The 20,644-nt window shown below is 45.1% G+C and overlaps 1 protein-coding gene across 1 annotated transcript in view; it reads left to right on the forward strand.

Moving 5' to 3' along the window:
• The window catches only part of LOC121441724 (vacuolar protein sorting-associated protein 13D-like), a 226,987-nt gene that overhangs the window by 78,983 nt on the left and 127,360 nt on the right, over positions 1-20,644 (forward strand). Inside the window, exons 36-44 of the mRNA XM_041642967.1 lie at positions 3,837-4,043; positions 5,269-5,358; positions 7,073-7,213; positions 8,311-8,433; positions 10,543-10,617; positions 14,178-14,283; positions 16,267-16,419; positions 18,021-18,156; positions 19,477-19,524. Coding sequence (XP_041498901.1) covers positions 3,837-4,043; positions 5,269-5,358; positions 7,073-7,213; positions 8,311-8,433; positions 10,543-10,617; positions 14,178-14,283; positions 16,267-16,419; positions 18,021-18,156; positions 19,477-19,524 — 1,079 coding nt within the window. The remainder of the gene's footprint in view (positions 1-3,836; positions 4,044-5,268; positions 5,359-7,072; positions 7,214-8,310; positions 8,434-10,542; positions 10,618-14,177; positions 14,284-16,266; positions 16,420-18,020; positions 18,157-19,476; positions 19,525-20,644) is intronic.

The following is a 20,644-nucleotide window of genomic DNA, read 5'->3' on the forward strand; positions in this document are numbered from 1 at the left end:
TCTTTGGATATCAGTGTGGCGAATTCTTGTAAAATTAGGAAACAACCTTTTGTTACTCTTAAGAAAAAGCAATACAGTCAAAGTTGTTTTCCCTTCCAGCCTTTACACTTTCTTTGGTTTCTCTGCCTTTTTTTTTTTTTAGGTGTTATATGTATATAGGTATGAGGATGGACACAGACACAGACACACACACACAGAGAGAGAGAGAGAGAGAGAGAGAGAGAGAGAGAGAGAGAGAGAGAGAGTTCCTTTTTCTTTCTGAAGTACTAGATATTCAGTCTAATGTAGTAATAGGAGCGGCTGGGCTGCGTTCCCAGCACCCCGGCCACCTGCTCGGCTAGCTTATGCCCCAAAATAATTACACAGACACTGTATTCTTTTAATCACTGCTTGGCCCTTTAGCCCTAGCCCTTACTGGCTAATCCTGTTACCCTATCAACCCATCTCTAATAATCTGTGAGACCCGGTCTTACCGGGAAGATTCTAGCCTAGTCCATCCTGGGTCGGAGCTTCATAGCTTGCGTCTGCCCAGGAGCCAGGAGCATGGCGTCTCTCTCTGAGGCGTCTGCTCCCGAGAGAGCTGTGGAGTCTCTGAGCTCACTTCCTCTTCCTCCCAGCGTTCTGTTCTGTTTACTCCTCCCACCTATCCTCTAACCAATAAAATGGGCCAGGGCAGTTCCTTTATTAGCCAATGACCTTCCTCCATCAGTCTAAGGCCTTGTACATTCTAGGCAAGTGCTCTACCACTAAGCTACACTCCTGGCCCACACTCATTTTGTTTATTGATAGGTTGCATGATAGCCTCCTTTTAAACTGTGGTCTTCTTATTCCATGGTTTCCATAATTTGAGCTCAGCCATGGTCTGAAAAAATTAAATGGAAAAGCCTGCAAATTATTTATGAGTTTCAAGTCTCAAGCCATTCTGAGAAGTATGGTGAAACCTCTCTCTGTCCTGTCCAGGACATGAGTTGTCCTTTGGCTAATGTATCCATACTCTGTGTGCTGCTCACTCAGTAGTGACCCCTGTGCTTGTGTTTGTGAAACCCTTATATAACTTAACAAAGGGCCAAGAGCGGAGGAGTGGTGCTCTGGGGTTCAGAGGTACCCAGAGAAGCTGCACACTGCTTCCTTTAAGACAAGGCAAACAGGGGCTGGAGAGATGGCTCAGTGGTTAAGAGCATTGCCTGCTCTTCCAAAGGTCCTGAGTTCAATTCCCAGCAACCACATGGTGGCTCACAACCATCTGTAATGAGATCTGGTGCCCTCTTCTGGCCTGCAGGTATACATGCAGACAGAAGAATACTGTATACATACTTAAATAAATCTAAAAAAAAAACAAAAACAAACAAGGCAAACTTTTTTTAGCAAGGAAAAAAAAAAAAATGTCCAGGAAAGCCATGTGCTGAGGCTGCTGAGATCTGTAGGCAGAGAAATCTTTCTTTCTGCCTATAAATTGCAAAGGAAAAATTGTGCTCGGGTTTTTTATTTGTTTGTTTGTTTGTTTTGGGTTTTTTTGAGACAGAATTTCTCTGTGTAACAGCCCTGGCTGTCCTGGAACTCCCTTTGTAGACCAGACTGTACTCAAATTCACAGAGATCCACCTATCTCTGCCTCCCAAGAGCTGGGATTAAAGGTGTATACCACTTAGCAAATTGTGCTAATTTTGCCAAAATCTTTAATCACAGTGAATACCAGTGACTGGGAAAGGTGCTGAGTTACAGAGCTTGGCGTTCTGTGCTTGTAGCATCCCTCTGGCCTTGGATCTCATGCATAAGTGGTGGGGACTGTGATATTGCAAATAGGATTTGTGGTTTTATGTTTCTAAATGGAATCTGGTCCACAAATGAGAGAAATCTTGTGACACTTGTCTTTCTGAGCTTGAGTTATTTTGCTCCATATGATGGTGTCCAGTTGTGTTCATTTTCCCTCAAGCCACATCATCTCATTCTTCTCTGTGGCTGAATTACTGCATTGTGCACATGGACCTCCCTTTCTGTGCCCACTCACACTGACTAACAAGGCTGTGCACATACATATGTACATACCTGTGGTGTTGTCACAACTCTTCCTTCTCATAGAGGACATTCTACCCCGGTCACACAGCAGCCAGTCATCACATCACCTGAAGCACCTTGACCCCTGAAAGCAGTGAAGGTGGGCTAGCTGTTGTCTTCCTCAGTTTTGTTTCCACTCAGTCCTTATTGCTTCCTGATTTAACTTCATACCTTGTCACGTCTAATTGTCCTATGGCTTTTATTTTTTATTTTTTTAAGATTTATTGTGTATGCAATGGTCCTACTGCCTGTGTATTTCCATGCCAGAGAGGGCACCAGATCTCATTACAGATGGTTGGGAGCCACCCTGTGGTTGCCGGGAATTGAACTCAGGACCTCAGGAAGAGCAGTCAGTACTCTTAACCTCTGAGCCATCTCTCCAGCCCTGGTTTTTATTCTTTAACTATTCAAATACATCTTCCCTTATGTTGTAAGACCCTTTTGGGTTTCTAGATGGGCTTGGTGGCACATGCCTTTAATCCTAGCACCTGGGAGGCAGAGGCAGGTGGATTTCTGTGAGTTCGTGGCCAGCTTGTTCTACAGAGCTACACAGAGAAACAAAACAGAACAAAACAAAATGAAAGAAAAGAACCTTTTGGGTTTCTTTGTTTTTGAACTAAAGCCACTGAATCTCATTGCTAACAAAGTGGAAATAACAGCTGCTAGAGCAGGACCAGTTACTGGGCTCTGCTCTGAGAGCTCACTTCCTCTTCTTGGTGTTCTTCTAAGTCAGTGCTTCTCACCCTTCCTAAGACTGTGACCCTTAAATACAGTTCCTCATGTTGTGGTGACCCCAGCCACAAAATTATTTTCTTTGCTATTTCATAACTATAATTTTGCTACTGTTATGAATCATAATGTAAATACCTGTTTTCCAGTGGTCTTAGGTGACCCCGGGAAAGGTTCTTTGACCTCAAAAGGGGTCTTGACACAGAGGTTGAGAACCACTGCTTCTTAAGCTGTGAGGCCCAGAGCTCAAAACAGCTTGTTCAAGATTCAGTAGCTGCAAAGTGCAGAATCAGTCTAGAGCTGGGTGTCCTTTCTCCAGAGCCCAGGCCCTCAAGCAAGTGTGTTGTTCACATTCTGAGTGTGTGCTGACATTGCTGTCTTCCTCCTTCCTTTTCTCCTATTCCTCCTTTTCCCTGTCCCTTTCCTGTTTTTTTTTTCCCTTGGGACCAAGAGGGTGTTTTGCACTCTGGTTGTTACTGTTATTATTATGAATATTGTTATTCAGGCAGGTGGTACTAATAGTTCCCTATCTCTGTCTGTCTGTCTGTCTGTATCTATCCTTTCCCTCTCTTCCTCCCTTTCTCTCTCTCTCTCTCTCTCTCTCTCTCTCTCTCTCTCTCACACACACACACACACACACACACACGTACACACACAGACACACAGATACACACACATGTACACACAGACACACACACGTGTGTACGTGTGTGTGTATCTCATTTTGTTCTCTGCCCTCAGGGAGTTTGTGATTGAGATGACAAACTATGCACAAAGGAAGACATTTGAGGACATTTAGTTATCAGTATGTGCAGAACTAGAGCAGAGATGTTGCTTGCATACCATCTGATCCTCCCAACCCCCCTCTCTGTCCCTGATGGCACCATATGGGGCCTTGGGAGTCAGAACAGGAAAGCTTGGGGAGAAGGTGTGTGGCAAGCAGGAACTTACTCTTTGCTTAGGAGCAGGATTCCCATTATTTGTACCCCCCTCCCCAGGTCCCTATAAAGCTTTGGGAATTGGTGGGATGCTCACCTTCGGATTTTCTTGAAGGTCAGCTGAAGAAGGCAGCAAGTTGGCTGTTCAAGAATGCAGAACCTCTGAAGTCCCTGTCCCTGGCCTCCAGCAGTAGAGACAACCCGGGGGCCGTGGCGGCCCCACGAATCTCCGGAGTAGAAGTCAAGGCCGAGAGTGTATGCATCTGCTTCATTGATGACTGCATGGACTGCGACGTGCCCCTTGCCGAGCTTACCTTCTCCCGTGAGTGTGCCTAGCCTGGGGCACCTCCAGCAGCCCAGTGTTGCTCAGTTCCTAGGGCCTGCCTTTTAAGTTTTCCTTGTCTTCTTGTTCCCCTCTACTTCATAGTGCACTAACTAAGATAAAACTTAATTGTTTAACATGCTTTTCAGATTTTTTTGTCCTTTTGAGACAGTTTCTCTGTTTAGCCTCAGCTGTCCCAGAACTCCCCCTATAGGCCAGGTTGACCTTGAACTCAGAGATCCACCTGTCTCTGCCTCCTCCCAAGTGCTGGGATTAAATGTGTGAGCCCCTATGCCCCACCAGATTTTTTTTTTTTAAACAAAGCAGACTTGATGCTTAGTAAAAAATACTTTAGTGTAGGCTTAAGGCCATAGGTGTGGGCTGTCAGGTATTAGTCGAGGAGAATAAGACATACTCAAGTATGGGTATGGGGAAGACTCTCCCAGAATTTTTTATTTCCCATGTGTGGCTTCGTCCTGTAGCCCAGGAATAGTAGAGATTGATACTGATAAAATTTCCATCACCTCAGGAGCTCTGTCTGTCCTTTCTTCTGGTCCTCTCCCGCATATGAGCACACTGGGCAACAGATTATTAAAATAGATAAAATTCTCAAAGAATTAATAAACACACTAAAATCTACTTAAGCTAGTGTTCTCTTATCACTGCCCTCTTTCCATGCATTCAGGGAGAAATACCTTAATATAGGGCTTTGGCCTGACCTGTGTGCTGGGGATGAGCTTGGGGGAGTGAGAGCATATTTTAGCTTCAGTGCTTAAGGGAGTGCCAAAAACTCACCAATTAAGACAATGATATATATGTTTCTATTTTTTATGTGTATGAATGTTTTACATGCAGGTATGTATATATGTGCACCACTGCCTACCTGGTGCCCATGGAGGTCAGAAAAGGTTATCAGATTCCTTGGAACTCAAGTTACAGATGGTTGTGAGCTGCCATGTGGGTGCTGAGTATAGAACTCAACTTCCTCAGCAGCCAGTGCTCCTAACCACTGAGCCATCTTTCCAGCACAATAATAACATTTGAATGTAGTGGGTATAAAACATGAAAACAGATGCACAAACCTACATGGTAGACAGAATGCTGTAGTTATGTGTGCTCTCCCATGAGGCTGTCAGTACGAGCTGCAGCTGGTGTCTGAAATGCAGCTCATCTGTGGAGGGCAGCCTTGCTCTTGCCTCTGTAGTGATATTTGCTTCTGTTGCAGGTCTGAATTTTCTTCAGCACATAAGAACTAGCCCTGAGGGCTATGCCCACTTCACCCTTTCTGGAGATTATTATAACCGCGCTCTGTCAGGTCAGTGTAAAGTGTAAGTTATTAGAAGATTTAAAGAATAAGTGAAAATGTTTACCAGGGCCCATTGCTGTATACATGTGACATGAGGAAAAGGGTGGGGTGATTTGAGACTGAGAAAGACCAACAAATATGTTTGATATGTTATGACTGTACTTATAAGTCTTTCAAAGGCTAGGGAGCTAGTTTTAAAGAGTTGAGCTTCTTTGGTTTTGTGTATTTTTTTTTTTTTTTTTTTTTTGAGGCAAGGTCTTACTCTGTAGTTAAAGTCAGGCTGTCCTGGAACTCATGGAAATTCTTCTGAATTTGATCCAAAATATAATTTTTTAATACCCAGGCAGAAGTGGAGTGTGGCACATACTTGGGTGCAAATGAACCATAGCTTCTGAAGAGGAATTCTAATTTGTGTAGTTAGGAAGTATTCATGATATAGTGACAGTGAACACAAGCATCTTAAGAGCTGATCTGCACTCCCCTTTCAAGTCTGTGCATTAACACACATGGACAGATGTGTTTATAGTACTATTCTTCCTAGTAGTGATGAGACTAGAGTTGAGCGAACATCTTTCAGGAGTAAAATGAGCGAATTAGATTGGTGGAGTGCTACTCGTTGGCAGAAAACACATCTCAGTGAGCTTCACCAGCACAGTAACACTGCGCTCAAACGTGTTTAAGGGGCGAAGAAATCTTGAAAAGAATACATATGGGATTTCATCTATATATCCATCTATTCATAGACTAATCAACCAACTCTTAAGAAATACAAAGTCTAAAAGCATAAGACAGACAAGAAAGCAGAGAACAGTTCATGCAGATGGTTGCAGGGAATGACAGAAGGTTGTCGGGAAGGAGGGGGGTTAGTTAGCACCCAGACTTTGCAGGGACTTGTCGCTTTCTAGTTCTTTCTCCCTTTTCTTCTTCTCTTTCTCTTTCTTCTCTCCTCTTTTCTTTTTTTCCTTTCTCTCTCTTTCTTTCTTTCTTTCTTTCTTTCTTTCTTTCTTTCTTTCTTTCGAGACAGGTTCTCCCTATCCCAGGCTGTCCTAGAACTCGCCATGTTTACTAAACTGGCCTCAGACTCATCAGAGCTCCGTCTGCTTCTGTTTCCCAAGTTCAGGAATTAAAGGTATATGTAGCTATGCCTAACCTGATTTTTTATTTCTATTTCAAATGATTTACACAAGTGCTTGTGGTAGTATTTCCTTTAAATTGTGTGTGTGTATTATATATATTATATATATATATAATCTTGTTTAAATTCCTTTTGTACATGTGACACATTTTAAGATTAAAACAAAAACAAAAACCTGAGAAAATTAAGCTAATGAGTCTCCAAATGTGCCTTTGTTCAGCGGATGGATGTAGGAGCTCTTAGCTAAAGCCACTGTTTTTCTTCTCTAACCTAAGCCTGAGGCTCTTTTTCCTGTCTCTATTGAGGAAGAGGTCACCTAGCTTTAATGAAACAGAGCATGTGTCCTCCCTGCCTTCTTCCTGCCACCTGGAGAAGAGCATGATGGGGAGTGTTAATGCTCTTCCAGGCATGTTCCATGCACAGCAGGCATCTGTAGGGTGACCTGTAGCCAAAGGTGGTTCTTTCATTGTGAGATGGAATTGGAGCCATTAGGCTGTATTCTGTCCTTGCTAAGCACTCATGAGCAGTATTCTCCTATAAACCCTTGATATCTGCTGAACAGATGTTTTATTTCCTGCATTCTTTTAGGCTGGGAGCCATTTATTGAGCCATGGCCGTGCTCTGTATCCTGGCAACAACAGGCAGCTAGTCGTCTCCATCCTCCACGACTAAAGCTGGAGGCCAAGGCCAAACCCCGCCTGGATATCAACATCACTTCTGTACTGATTGGTGAGTGGAACCGTGCCTGCTGTAGGCTAACATCTTTCTGTAACACGAGTCCTTTGCCTGCAGACAAGGATGCCAGGTGGGCAAATGCTTGGCCCTGTGCCTGGCATCACTTCCTCATCATGGCTGCTCTCCTAGTGAACCTAATCTGGTGTCTAGTGTTGAGGCCCCATGTTAATGCTCTCCATGGCCAAGCTAGAGCTGAGGCTGCTTAGGGACCACAAAGTGTCCCCATGAACTTTCTCCTCATAATTCTTGTCTGTAGGTTTCATAAAGTACCCTAGAAGTGAGCCTAGATTTGCTTTTTTCAGTCACAGAGGAATTTTTGTTTGTTTTTAAAACAAGGTTCTGTAGTCTAGCCTAAGCTAGTCTCAAAATCACACTTCTGCCTTAGCCTCCAAAGTGTCTGTAATTATAGGCACCCAGTGCCGTACCCTGGTACAGAGCAGTTCTTTAAGGTATGACTTTAGCAGAATGAGTTAATTCTCTGTGCTGTTTCCTATCAGCTTCCACACTGAGTTAACTCTGAAAATGATTTGCTTAAAGAATTGCCAAGCCAATAGCATGCCTTCTTAAAAGTTTCTTTGGCCCTGAAATGTCCATCTGCAGATCAGGATTTTTCTGCCTTGTCCCTTCTGCACTGTGTGCAATGAAGATACAGCATTCACTCAGTATTCTGAGTATCTCATTTACTTTAATGTCTTAGAATTTTGCTAGTGACTCTGTCCTCAGTCTCATTGAGTCTCTATTCACCTTTTCAAGAACCAAAGCACGAGTCTGCCTGTCTAAAGACTTCCCTGGACTTTGGTATACACCCACCACCCACTTTTGACCCTTTCTGTCCCACAGCGTTGTATTTCTGTCATGGCTTTATCCCCTTTTGTATCATGGGTGGCTTCATGGAGGTAGTTTTTCTGATGGCTTTCATCTTTTCCATGTGGAATTCCATCTCCAGGGTCCAGCCTTTTCAGCTTCTAGCATAGACCCAGCATATAAGGAGGTGCTTAGTAAAAGCTTGTTTTGCTGAATTGAAATAATTTGATATGAACCTTTTACCTTGTTTATCTCCCCTCTTCATGTCTTCATGAAATTCTTTTTAGATCAGTATGTCAGTACCAAGGAGTCGTGGTTGGCAGATTACTGTAAAGAAGACAAGGAAACAGAGTCAGTCAAGTCCGAAGACTGGATGGGCTCCTCAGTGGATCCGCCATGCTTTGGACAAAGTAAGGTTTCTATAAGCACAAGCCTGTCTGTATCAATGTTAATCTACAGAGCAGTCCTTCACCGAGAGACTCGTATAGAATGCTTGTTCTCTGTGGAGAACTCCATAGGAAGTTCTGACTAGCCTCCGTTGTTGGTTTTAGTCCTTGGAAAAGACGGTTTTCTGGCACAAACTACTGAAATATTACTGCAGGCTCTAATTCCAGTGACATGGGGGAGAGGGGATCTGCAAACCTTTACTCTTGATTTCCAGTGACACTGGAGAGCATGTCAGGACACGCTGTTGGTCGCTTTATTTTCAGTTGGGCAAAATCAATTGGTTTTTCAGTCGACAGGATTTTTTAAAAACTGTATTATAAAAACATTTAAAGTAATGCTAGAGGGTTTGTATGTATTCTTGGAAAGAGGGAGGGCAAGATCCCAAGTGGAAAAGCCTTTTTAAAAGAAGGACTTGTATTGTTCATAGTGCATAAAGGAGTTGAATACTGGCTCTTGAGGAAGGATTCAGTGTGTTCTTTGTTGATGATGTTTTTGGTTCTGATGAATACCTCAGCATGGAGCTCTGTTTGCCTCAGAGCTGGGGAGAGGTGACAGACACCACAGGTCCTGCTTGTTCCACAAGCCATTGTCATCCAAATTCAGCTCAGCCCCAACTCTTTCAGTGTGGTTTCTTTGGAGAGTCTTGGCGGGACCTCACATGGCTCATGAATACGTAAATATTCCATCTGGTCTGCTTACAGTCCAGGGAAGATGGGCTTTCTTAGCATAGGAAGCTTTTGTGCCTGTTTGCCTCTCCTGGGGTGTGCGAGCAGACTGCCTCGTGTTTCTAGAAGGAAAGACAAAAGCTTCGGTTTGGGTTGTTTTCTCTTCTCAGGCTTTTGCTTCTGAGTCCAAGCTCCAGCTCCCCTAACCCTAATCTGTGTGGCGAAAAAAACAACCTTGCCTGTCCAGAAGACTCTAAGCAATCCTTGTATGTCCAAGAGAGCATGGTTCTGAAGAGAGCTCTGTAGTTGGTGACCTCAGTCCAGTTAGTGCCAACTCCAGGAAGGCCTGATGCACTGGAAGGCCCACTCCCTCTTTCTTACACTTTTCTCCTCTTTCTGTTGTTAGTAAATTGCCCTATCTACATTAGAGCTTGATTTTTATGGTTATTGAGGCTGATGTGATACACTATTTTAGCCACCTGACACTGATACACCTAAACACCAAATGTCTTTTTACTATGTCTTCCTGGAAGCCGTCTAAGAGACTTCCCGCAGCATGTGTGGCACCGACTTTCAAATTAGTAGCTTTCAACCGTGTTGAACTGACTACTAATTTTCAGATCTTATTTGAGAACGTTAGCCATATTTCTCCCCAAAGTTAGGTTTTTGACTGAGACCAGACATAAACCAGGCTCCCAGAGTAACCTCAGTGTGAAGTTCCTCCTAAGGAACTGGGAACCCCCTGCTGTTTCAATGTTTCTAGCTAGCAGGGAGCAGAGCACATTTGCTTTGTGTTGCCCTGGTTGTCAGCCTTTCAACAAGGGCTTATTCCGTAGGTGAACCTCAACTAGGTGAACCTCAGCGGCATGACTCCATTGATCAGTTTATGAGAAGTACAGGTGTTTTGTGAGGTGTGCGTCCAGTTGGAACTTAGTCCTGTGAGATAAACCGAGAAAGGACTGCTGGAATCTGGAGGCCAGACTGACTTTTGCTTGAGTATTTGAGGTGGCCAGTGACCAGCACCCTGTCGCTCCTGCGCTTTTCCAACTGGAATGGCATATCTCCCTTAAAATCCATACTGATTAGACTTTTCTGGGCCAACACATAACATGGTTTAAATTAAAACCTTCCCGAAGACTTGTTGTTCTCTTTGAGGGTATGTTCAGTGCATTCATTGTTGCCTAATTAGAAAAAGGGCAGTGTGCCTTGACACAGCTGCACCATCAAAGCCTTGCAGAAAATTGCTGCCTTTGCCAAGCACGTTCTTGGCTCCTAGCAGTCAGGAAGGGCGCTCTCACAATTGCATGATGCATGCCATTTGTAATGTTCTCAACTCGTGTTTGTGGAGGTGATTCTTCCTCACCGCACCTGTTCTTACCCTCTAACTTTGTCTCTCCTGTCTACCAGGCCTCCCTCTTGTCTACCTTAGAACTAGGAGTACAGCCAGTCTGACTAACCTAGAGTACCAGACCTATGCTCGAGGTACAGTACAGCCAGAGGCTGCGCCATTTGCCTGTTTCAAGAACTGCTTTCTATGTCCATTTGTACACTGTTTTTTTCATGCGTGTTGTTGAGTGGAGCTGAATTGGGCTATATTGAGTTTTAAGTACTTTGGTTCAGTAGCCTGAAAGAATGTCTGCAGCAGAGGAGCACAGCAGCACCTCATCATCCTCATCATGGGGTGGCTGCAGTCGTGAGTGACATCTGCTTCTTCACCGTCTCTTTCCGGACCTCCAGTGACAGAGACGCCAAAGGCATGAAGGGCTCTTCCAAGGAAAAGGAAGGAGGTGGAGGAACGCCATCCTTTGGCAGGCAATGCCGCATGGCTTTGCCTACAGAGTCCTCAGCCAGCGTGTATTCTCATGGGGATGCGGGGGTTCTGTGAAGTAGGAGCTGTAATCGCTGGTCAGAGAGCCAACAAAGTATTTCCCAACAAATTGCTTGGATAGAATCTTTCGTTTCTTTACAAAGGAATTTATGCACTTAGGAGATAGGAAAGAGAATGGACTGGAGAGCGAGAGCAGAAAGAAATGCCACCGTTTATATCACCAAGCTGCCTTTCTTCCTTTGTGTTAATAGTACTGTTCATCTGACGGTACGTTTGTGATAAATCCAAATCACAGGTCTTGATATGTTTTATTTTAAAAGGCATTTGAGCTGGGTTTGGTGGTCCACATCCGTAATCCCAGCACTTGGGAGGTGAGGCAGGAGGATTATAAGTTCCAGGCTAGCCATGACTATGTAGCAAGACCCTGTCAAAAGAAAGGGAAAGATAAACCAAAAGGCATTTGATCAGTGTATTCTGGTTTTAGAAGGCTCAGCTGAGGTGGGTCTTTGAGAGAGGCCTCTGATCTTCGTTCATTCTGAATCCCCACTGTTGAGCTTTCCAGGATGACTTCCTCATTGAGGCAAACACTGAGCACTATTCCCCTGTTGCCAATGTGACAGACTCTTGTGGACAGCACAGGAATTTGCCTTCTCTTCTGTTACTAGCTAGCATCAGATATAGGGCTTCAGTGTCTTTATTATGATCCACAAAGCAGGCCTTTTCTGATAGCCGAGTTGCTATGTAGCATAAAAATCCCACTCCTTAGAATGGCCAGTTTACTCTGGGAGAGATGAGCAGAGAGGTAGGAATTTCCTCAGCTAGTCCGATAGTAAACTTGAATGTGAGGAGCTTAAGGCTTTCTCAGCCTCTGAAGAAATCAGATTCACTCACTGGAGGCAGATTTTTTGAGGCCATCAGGAAATAATGTTCTCTTTGATGGATTTGGGAGTTTTTTCTTGATATTGTGCCAAAGGCAAGGACACAGACAATTGGATGCTGATGCAGTGCTGGGATTTATGTGCTCTCTGTGTTGTTTCAGCCTCTGTCATTAGGCCTGATCAGCACATGAAATGTGGGGTCCTGTGCATGGTTTCTCCCATGTCATCTAATTCCACAGCAGTAGGCGTGTAGATTGCTTTCTATATGGATTTCTAGTTCTTGAGCCTATATTTCAAAGTGGTCAAAGCCAATCTGCCACCTGGTCTCTCAAAGTGTGATTTGCACAAGGAAATTTTCAGTCTGGTCCCTTTCCTCTTGGCCTTGTCTACTGTAATGAAGGCGCTTTCCTTGCTTGCGTGGAGGGAGGCTCCTCCCCGACTGAGCACACAGCACTGTTAATCCTTTGGGACACTCTTGCTGCAGCCTCTTGCACTGGGGGGAGCACCTAGGGAACCAAATGAGGTCCCTGGGATGGAAGTGAGTACAGTAGTAGGCAAACATTATCCTCACCAGTATCCCCACATGATGCGGGACCGGAGCACCCTCTATACCAGTGTTTCTCAACCTTTCCAGTGTTCTTTAGTACAGTTCCTCAAGTTGTGGTGGTCCCTAAACATAAAATTATTTTGTTGCTACTTCATGACTGTAGTTTTTTTACTGTTATGAATTTTAATGTGAATAATTTGGAGAGAGAGGTTTTCCAGAGTGGGTCTTGACCCCCATATTGACAACCACTGCTCTGGACTGCTCTTGTCCTTTGCAGATGACTGTTGTAGGGCCTGCTGAGTTTCCATTGTCCAGAGAGAACCTGTGTTAACCTGCATTTGCCTGTTTGGCAGTCATCACCCCCCCCCCCCCACCCCTTTTGTAAAGCTGCCACAATGCAAGTACCAGAGAAAGTGATGGACTCTTAATATGATGGAATCTTAATAAATAGGCTGATGATTGCCATGGCTGGACAGGGCATGTTCATCATGGCTCCACAGATGTGGTTTATCTTCTTGGTCTTGTCTGTGGGAAGCATGGGGCCCTGTAAAATGATTTCAGCCTCACTGGTCTCCACTGCTAACATTTGCTGTCCCTTGAGATGTGTCCCCCGTCACCTCCACCGACGTTGTGGCTGTCTTTGTGCTTTCAGGATAAACAAAAGTGATGGCTGAACCATGGGGCCTGCTGTGGTCATCAGTGTCTATGTGCTATGAGCTCCTCAGCCAGCTGCCTTCCTACCGTGGATTGTCACTGCCTGGTAGTTCCTGCCGCCTCTTCCCACTTAGTTTGTATGGTTATTGGAGGTGACAGGCCCTTGGTCAGAGTGGACCACAGAAAGGTCCTGAGAACACTGTAGAGCCTTTTGACAGTTATCAGTGTTGAGAATCAGTTCGCCTCTCCCTAGAATCGGTTATGTTATTTTCTGGTGGTGGTTGTTTCTCTGCAGGTTCCCAGTCAGAGGTTGTTTTGTGAAACAGCTGTGTGAACTGCTGCCTTTGCAGCCTCCTCAGTGCCTGCCTTACACTATCTAGCTGGCTGCCTGTGTCAAAAAGGGAACTATGGTAGGGGACTGGCTCTTCTGTGTAGGCATGAGGACTTGAGTTTGATCCCCAGAACCCACATGGAAAAACTGTGCTCAGTAGCATGTGTCCATAATCCTAGTGTTGGTGTTGGAGGGGGACAGGCGGCAGTCAGTCAGTCGGTGAACTCCAGATTCATGTGACGCCTTGTCTCAAAATAAGTAGGAAGTAATAAAGCGAAGAAAGACAGAGGAAAAGATCGTCAGTGCTAACTTCTGCATGCACGCCTGCACATACATGCACAGACATAGTGCCCACTAAAAAGAAGAGAGACCTAAAATTTCATTTTAAAAGCTTTCAGAAAGCATGATCTTGAAGATAGCACTAGAAGAGAAAACGGGCTTCCACCAGGGTTAGTGTTGAGAATGCACTGGGAGGAATCGCCTTTCAGTCTTGTGTGTGTGTGTGTGTGTGTGTGTGTGTGTGTGTTTTTAAACCAGGTCAGGTTCTGATACCATCTTCTCAGCAGTAAGACCCATGTGAGTTGTGGGTATTGTGTGTGTGTTTGAGTGAGTGGGGGGGGGGGGGTCACACAGTAGCCAGCAAATCTTGCAGCGTCTGTTTGTCATGTCAACAAGCCTGTAGTCCTTTTTCTCGCTTCTGTCTTCACACAGGAGGCAGCTGTGGGTGCTGTCCCCAGGTGGAGGAGGGTTTCTGTCATGAAGACACAGTAGATATTAATAGTCTTTTTTGTTTGTTTGTCACAGCAGAGGTGAAAACCCCCAAGCGCCGGCAGCCATTTGTCCCCTTCGCTCTGCGGAACCACACGGGATGCACACTGTGGTTTGCCACCCTGACTACTACACCCACCAGGTAAGGTGTTTTCTTTCTGTCTCTGGAGCTGCTTACATCCCTGGCAGCCAGGGCAAGGTTGGCCCCTGCTCAAGGCCTCTGGGCTTGTACGCGAATCAGTCAGTAACTCGTGTCCTGAGATTGGTGGTAGAAGTTCTGATTCTGCAAAGGACCACAGAGAAGTGGTTCCGAGTGAGCAGTAGTGGAGCTGTGCTCATCTTGACCTGGTGTGCGTTAGGTTTACAGTCAGGTTGAGAGAAAAGTCATTCCAGGTCTCCTTAGGTGCCACACTCTTTAAAGAAGCTATATATGGTCACAAAACTAAGTATTTGGCATATTTCCTCTGAGCCTGCTTTGGAAATACCCTCCAACACTACTCCTGAACTCTTGTTTTTGTCTCTAGAGCACACTTTGGCCCAGATAGCATGGGTAGACTCAGGAGGGCATGAGAACTCGCCTAAGCTAAATACAAAGCTTAGCTGACAGCTATGCCTGCTTAGATGTTGGTTCAATGTTCTGAATACGGGGCGGTGGGGGGCTTTTCAGCTTCATGAAGTGCAGAATTGAGTGACTGTCAGCTGATTTGAAATGACATTCTTCTTCTACTAGCTATGAAGGTACCTTGGCTAAGACTTCGCTGTTTACCAGTTCATGTCAGTTAAATTCTTGCTGGTCACCAGCATAGTCTCTTAGAAAGTCCTGCCTTGGTGTACATGTTCCAGACTCACTGCTGGAGCAGGTGGCTGGATACTAACAGCTTTCACAGGTCTCTTTCTTTTCTTTTTGGTGCATGTGTGTGAGTGTGGCTGTGGGTGAATGTGTGTATGTGCGTGTGCGTGCTCATGCATGTATGTGAATGTGTATGCAGAGGCAGAGAGCAACCTTGGATGCTATCCTCAGGAATGCATCTACCTCCCTTGACAAAGAGTCTCCCAGTGGCCTGGAGCTTATTGATTAGGCCAGGCTGGCTGGCCACTCAGCTCTAAGGATCCTGTCTCCTGTTCCTAGGAGGAGTGCTAGGATCCATGCACCACCACACCCAGATTCTTCCATGGGTTCTGGTGATCAAACTCCCATGCTCGTGCTTGTGAGGCAATCGCCTTAACGCCTGATGTGTAGGGCTGGGAAGATGGCTCAGCCAGTGATTGGATCCAGCACACTTGTAAGATGCTGAACATAGATAGTAGTGTACCTATTGTCTCAGCACTAAGAAGTGAAGAGTCGGGGGAGCTGGAGAGATGGCTCAGTGGTTAAGAGCATTGCCTGCTCTTCCAAAGGTCCTGAGTTCAATTCCCAGCAACCACATGGTGGCTCACAACCATCTGTAATGGGGTCTGGTGCCCTCTTCTGGCCTGCAGACATACACACAGACAAAATATTATACACATAATAAATAAATAAGCAAACAAACAAACAAACAAATATTTTTAAAAAAAAAGAAGAAGAAGAAGTGAAGATGGGGATCCCTGGAGCTGAAGGGATAGCCAGTTTGGCCAGCTGATGAGCTCCAGGTTCACAGAGAGATCCTGTCTCAGATAACGAGGTAGAGATTCACTGAGGACACCTGATGTTGACCTCTGACCCCCACATACACACATGTGCATAATGTAACATGCAGATGCATACACCACACACATACACGAGTGAACTTACTTTAAATTAAAAGACATTGAAACAGGGCCTCACTTATGTAGCCCAGGCTGGCCTAAAGCTTGCCATGTAAACTTCTTTATGTTCACCCTCATTCCTCAGCTGAGCTAGTATGTGCCGCTGTGCTCACCGTTACTTTAATCTATTTCCAAGCAGTCAGAGAAGTTGTAACCGAGCCTCAAAGTAGCCGAAGTTACTGACCTTCTTGGCTCACAAAGAATAACCAGGGTGTGTCATGCCAGTGCAGTCAGTCAGTTGTAGGAAGACCACTTCTTCTCGGTGGCTCAGAGCTACTGTAGAGGCAGCAGGGAGAGCAAGGCAGGAGGGACGACCTGTCATCTGATTTGATTCCAGGGCTGCACTGTCTCACAGCGGGAGTCCCGGGGTGGCTCCAGAAGGGAATGGAGCTTTTCTGGATGATGCCCACAATGTCAGTGAGTGGCGAGAAGTCCTCACAGGTGAAGAGATTCCTTTTGAATTTGAAGCCAGAGGAAAGTTAAGACACAGGTAAACTTTGATCGTTTATCCTTCTGTGAAAGACATGACATGGATGTAAATGTTTGTCCCTGGTGTCTTGTCTTTCACTTATTCATGACTTGAGTGTTTTATTGTGAAAAGATACTTTGAATGTCAATTGTTTCCTCTTAAAATATAGCCTGTCATGCCATCTGGAAAATCGTTTCTTTCTATTCCCATTCATTCAATGTGTGAGGCGTTAACTAAGTATTTCAGAGTCTGGGAAAAGACTAGCTACATCCTAACACTCATTGTATCCTGGCCAGGTTTCCATGTGCTATTCTAGACAGGTTCTCAAAGCAGATAGGCTCAGGATACAGAACAGTAAGAGTAAGGCAGCAATTGGATGCAGTGTAATATCAAGGGGCACTGCTGGCCTGGTTACTCTTTCAGCAGCCAGCCAGACGAGTTGGAGTTGGCACAATACGGAAGAAGGCTTTAAGTCTGTTTCCTACAAGTTGATAGAATGTCCAACAAGGTATCACACTGCATTTTTAAATGAGAAGGCTGTCATGGATGTAAATAGGTGAAGGTTTAGTGTTTGAGCCTCGGGCTGATTTCAGGGGCAAGCTGAAGTGGAAGAGACTGGTTTCAGGCCTGAGTTCCCTGCTTCTGTGCAAACCTCCTTCACAACAAAGCACTCTTGTGCAGGTTTGCACAGGCTAGTCCTGTCTGGCGAGGGTTTTGAATATGTAGGTCTGGGTCTCTGGAGGTCTTATAGAGGTGGGGGTGGAATCACTATGCTGGACAGACTTCCGGAATGTCCTGTCCTTCATGAGGCTCTTGTTGATGGTGACTTTGAATAAGCCTTGCCTCTTGCCTTAGAGAGGGCCTGACCTTGGTGTTCTGTAACCCACTGTGCTGCTTGAACTCATCAAAATGAATGCCTTTTTTTTTTTTTTTTGGCATTTTCTCCTTGGCACACGGTACCCCATGCCGTCCTCCTCCCTTCCTGTCAGCCTCAAGTTCAGTTCCCCATTTCAGCCTTCTGGCTTGAATTAGGCAAAATCTAAAATAGAATTAAACGTGCAATTTCCTCCCATTCCTTCTGTTCTGCCCACTGCCTGCTGCTCCAATTTCAGCTGAGCACTAGTGCTCTGTAACTCCTAGGGCTCTGTCTCCCAGGCCTGCTTGTGGTTATGTAGGGTCTGAGCCAAACGACTGGATGTGTTCCTGAGAGGAGTAGAATTTCCAACAAAGGAATCAAAATAAGAAAGCTTATGCATCCCTAAGGGTGCGGTTGCGCGACTCAATGGCTAGTATACTTCGACTGCTCCACTCGACTGTTAGCTCTGACGTCATTATCTCATGAAGGCTAGGTGGGGGCTTCTGAGAGAGAACTGGCAAACATACAAGATTTCATGGTTTTTATGAGAGGAGGGTAGATGCCCCTTGGTTCAAGCGTGTCACTTCTCACTACTTGCCACCAGCAAAAAAGCTTGTTAAAGCCCCTTCTTGACCTTGCTCATTAGCTGGTGCTGAGAAGGTTTAGCCAGATGGCATTTACATCATTATACAATAAATCAGATTGGAGTCTCTGCTCCTAATTTCCTTCCTTTTTGAGACTGGACCCTTTCTGTTCTGATTGACAGACATACTCATGACTTGCGCATCCATCAGCTGCAAGTTCGAGTCAATGGTTGGGAGCAAGTGAGTCCAGTGTCCGTGGACAAGGTTGGGACCTTCTTCCGGTATGCAGCACCAGATAAAAACTCCTCTTCCTCTACGGTGAGTGGCTGCTGTGTGGCGTTATGTCATACCCTGCCAGGCCAGACTGTCACACAGCTCCAGGGAAGTGCTTTGTTCCACTGTTTCTAAGAAGAGAACATTGGGTTATTGGCTCGGGGTAGGGGTTGGTAATCAACATGCAGATAAGCCAGGCAGTGGTTGCCATCAGAAGAAAACAAGGTGGACATTTGTCAGTAGCGTGCTATCGCATGTAGGTAGATGTCTTTCTTGACTCCTTACCGACTGGAAACTTGAATACAGCAATCCCTCAGTGTCTCTGGGGAATGGGTTTCACGACTTTACCTGTCCTCCACATACCCAAATCTTAGGTGTTCAAATCCCTTGTGTTAGGTAGCATAGTGTTTGCATGCAAGTCATGCATATTCTCCAGTAAACTGGAAATTCTGTGTAGAGTACCTAGGGTGTGCCTAGTACCATAAGTGCTGTGGAAATGGTTGCTAATACTGTGTTGTGTAGGGGATAGAGATGAGGTAAGAATTTGTACATGCTCGGTACAGGGTGACCATTGTAAGCCTGACCACACAGCACATGATCTGGGCGTGGTTAAGTCGGAGGGTGTGAACTATCTTGACTGTTTTTGATGTATTATAAAGTTTTATAATTTATATACATTTTCACATTATAGTATTCTTCTGTGATCCTTTTAACTCTGAGGTACCAAATCCTGTGTGGCAATGAGGTACAGAGGTGACCATTGTTCCTTTTTATCTGATCTTGGGAGTTCATATGTTCTCTCCTAGTTTTGCCCTGGTCTGTGGTCCTGGGGCTGCAGGGCATTGGGGAAGGATGCAGACAGCTTCCCTAGTTGCTGGTGTAGGCAGAGGCCAGTGTCCAGGTGATACAGGTGCCATATTCATGCTTTGCTGGGCAGATGACTATTTATGGGCACCAGTGATGTGGTAGAAACTGTAGAGAGATACTTTCAGAGAACACCATTCCATAGGTGTTTGTTTTTAAGGTCTCTCTCTTTCTCTCTCTGGTACCCCACCTATCTTCAATGGGAGCAAACAATTCTTTATTTTTCTGCCTAAGTTCATGCCAGGCAGTGAGAGGACCGACTCTTCCTGTACATGCCTTCCATTGCATCGCTGGGTGCTGGAGGAAGCTCACAGCTGTTAAACGTTTGTAGACTGACCTTTGTTTTCTCCCTGCTGTGCAGGACATAGCGTGTTGTCTTTAGACATACTGTGCCTGAAAGTAGTTTCAGCACTGCTCAAGACAGTTAGATTGTCACTGAATGTAATTGCACCTGCTGTTGTGGGTCTGTGCTGATGCTCTGACTCTGCGACTCTCTCTTAGATTGGCAGCCCAAGCAGCAGAACAAATATCATACATCCCCAGGTTTATGTGAGTATGATCTTTCTGTTGTCATCATTGTGCTTACTGAGTGTATGCACCACACTGAGATTATACATAACTGTGTTTCTTGATGGTCAAGGGCTCTGCGGCCTGTGTGTGACTGGCACTCATCCCACCTTTTCCTACTCATGGTTCCTCTAAATTAGTGAACATTGCTGAGGATTATGGTGCCTCCAAGGCCTCCCTTTCCTTCTCACCTGAACTAGACGTTTTCCCTGGTTCAGTTTTGTATTGCCTGTGCTTGGTCCAAAGGCCATGCAAGGAAATACAAGTCGTTAGATGACCACCTGTCATTGCAAAGTGACATGAACGACATGCTCCAGGCTTTCCTTTTTGATTTCTTGTGCCTGTGGATCCCAGGCACTGAAGTTTCAGGTAGGCCTGGAAGCTCTGGTGTGTGTTCCTTGGGGACTGGACCAGTGAAGGCTTGAGCTTTGATGGTGATTTGTGACTACTTTTGCTCCTTAAAAACACTCCAGAAAGGGGCTAGAGAGGCTCAGGGAATCTAAGTTCAATTCCCAGCACTATGTCAGGCAGCTCACAGCTGCCAGTGTCTCCAACCCTAAGGATTTAGTTCCTTCTTCTAGCTTCCTGAAGGTGGTTATATGCATGGCATTCCTCACACTGAGATACACACATCCACATAAATAAAAGTAGTAGTAAAAACAAACCAGAAACCCAAAAATACACCAGAAAAGATGGCTTGATGTCGGTGACTTGGACTTTGCAGCACTCTGCTCTTTGTTATTTTGGTTACTAGGATGATTCTCATACAGTTTGCTCTAATAACAATAAGGTTGGCAGAATGAAGCATTTGGCTGTGTTATCATATATTTCTGTGGCAAAGAAGCCTCATCAGTATGTGCTAAGAGCTGTGATTTCGAAATCCTCTTCGATGTATCTCATGTGGAAGTCATCCTTAAATAAATATTTCTGTGTGGCAGTTGTAGAGGGTTTTGTATGTAAGTGAACATACAGGAACTTAGGACAGCAAATGCAACCCAACAGCAATGATGAACCATTTCCCTCTCACACTGAGTCTAAATCTAGCTTCCTGTTTGTAAGGGTTGGACATGCCTGTAATCTCAGTGCTTGGGAAGTAGAGTCT

This window comes from Microtus oregoni, unplaced genomic scaffold (genome assembly GCF_018167655.1).
Source record: "Microtus oregoni isolate MIOR12 unplaced genomic scaffold, Mior012 000081F_ref0000091, whole genome shotgun sequence".
NCBI lineage: Eukaryota > Metazoa > Chordata > Mammalia > Rodentia > Cricetidae > Microtus > Microtus oregoni.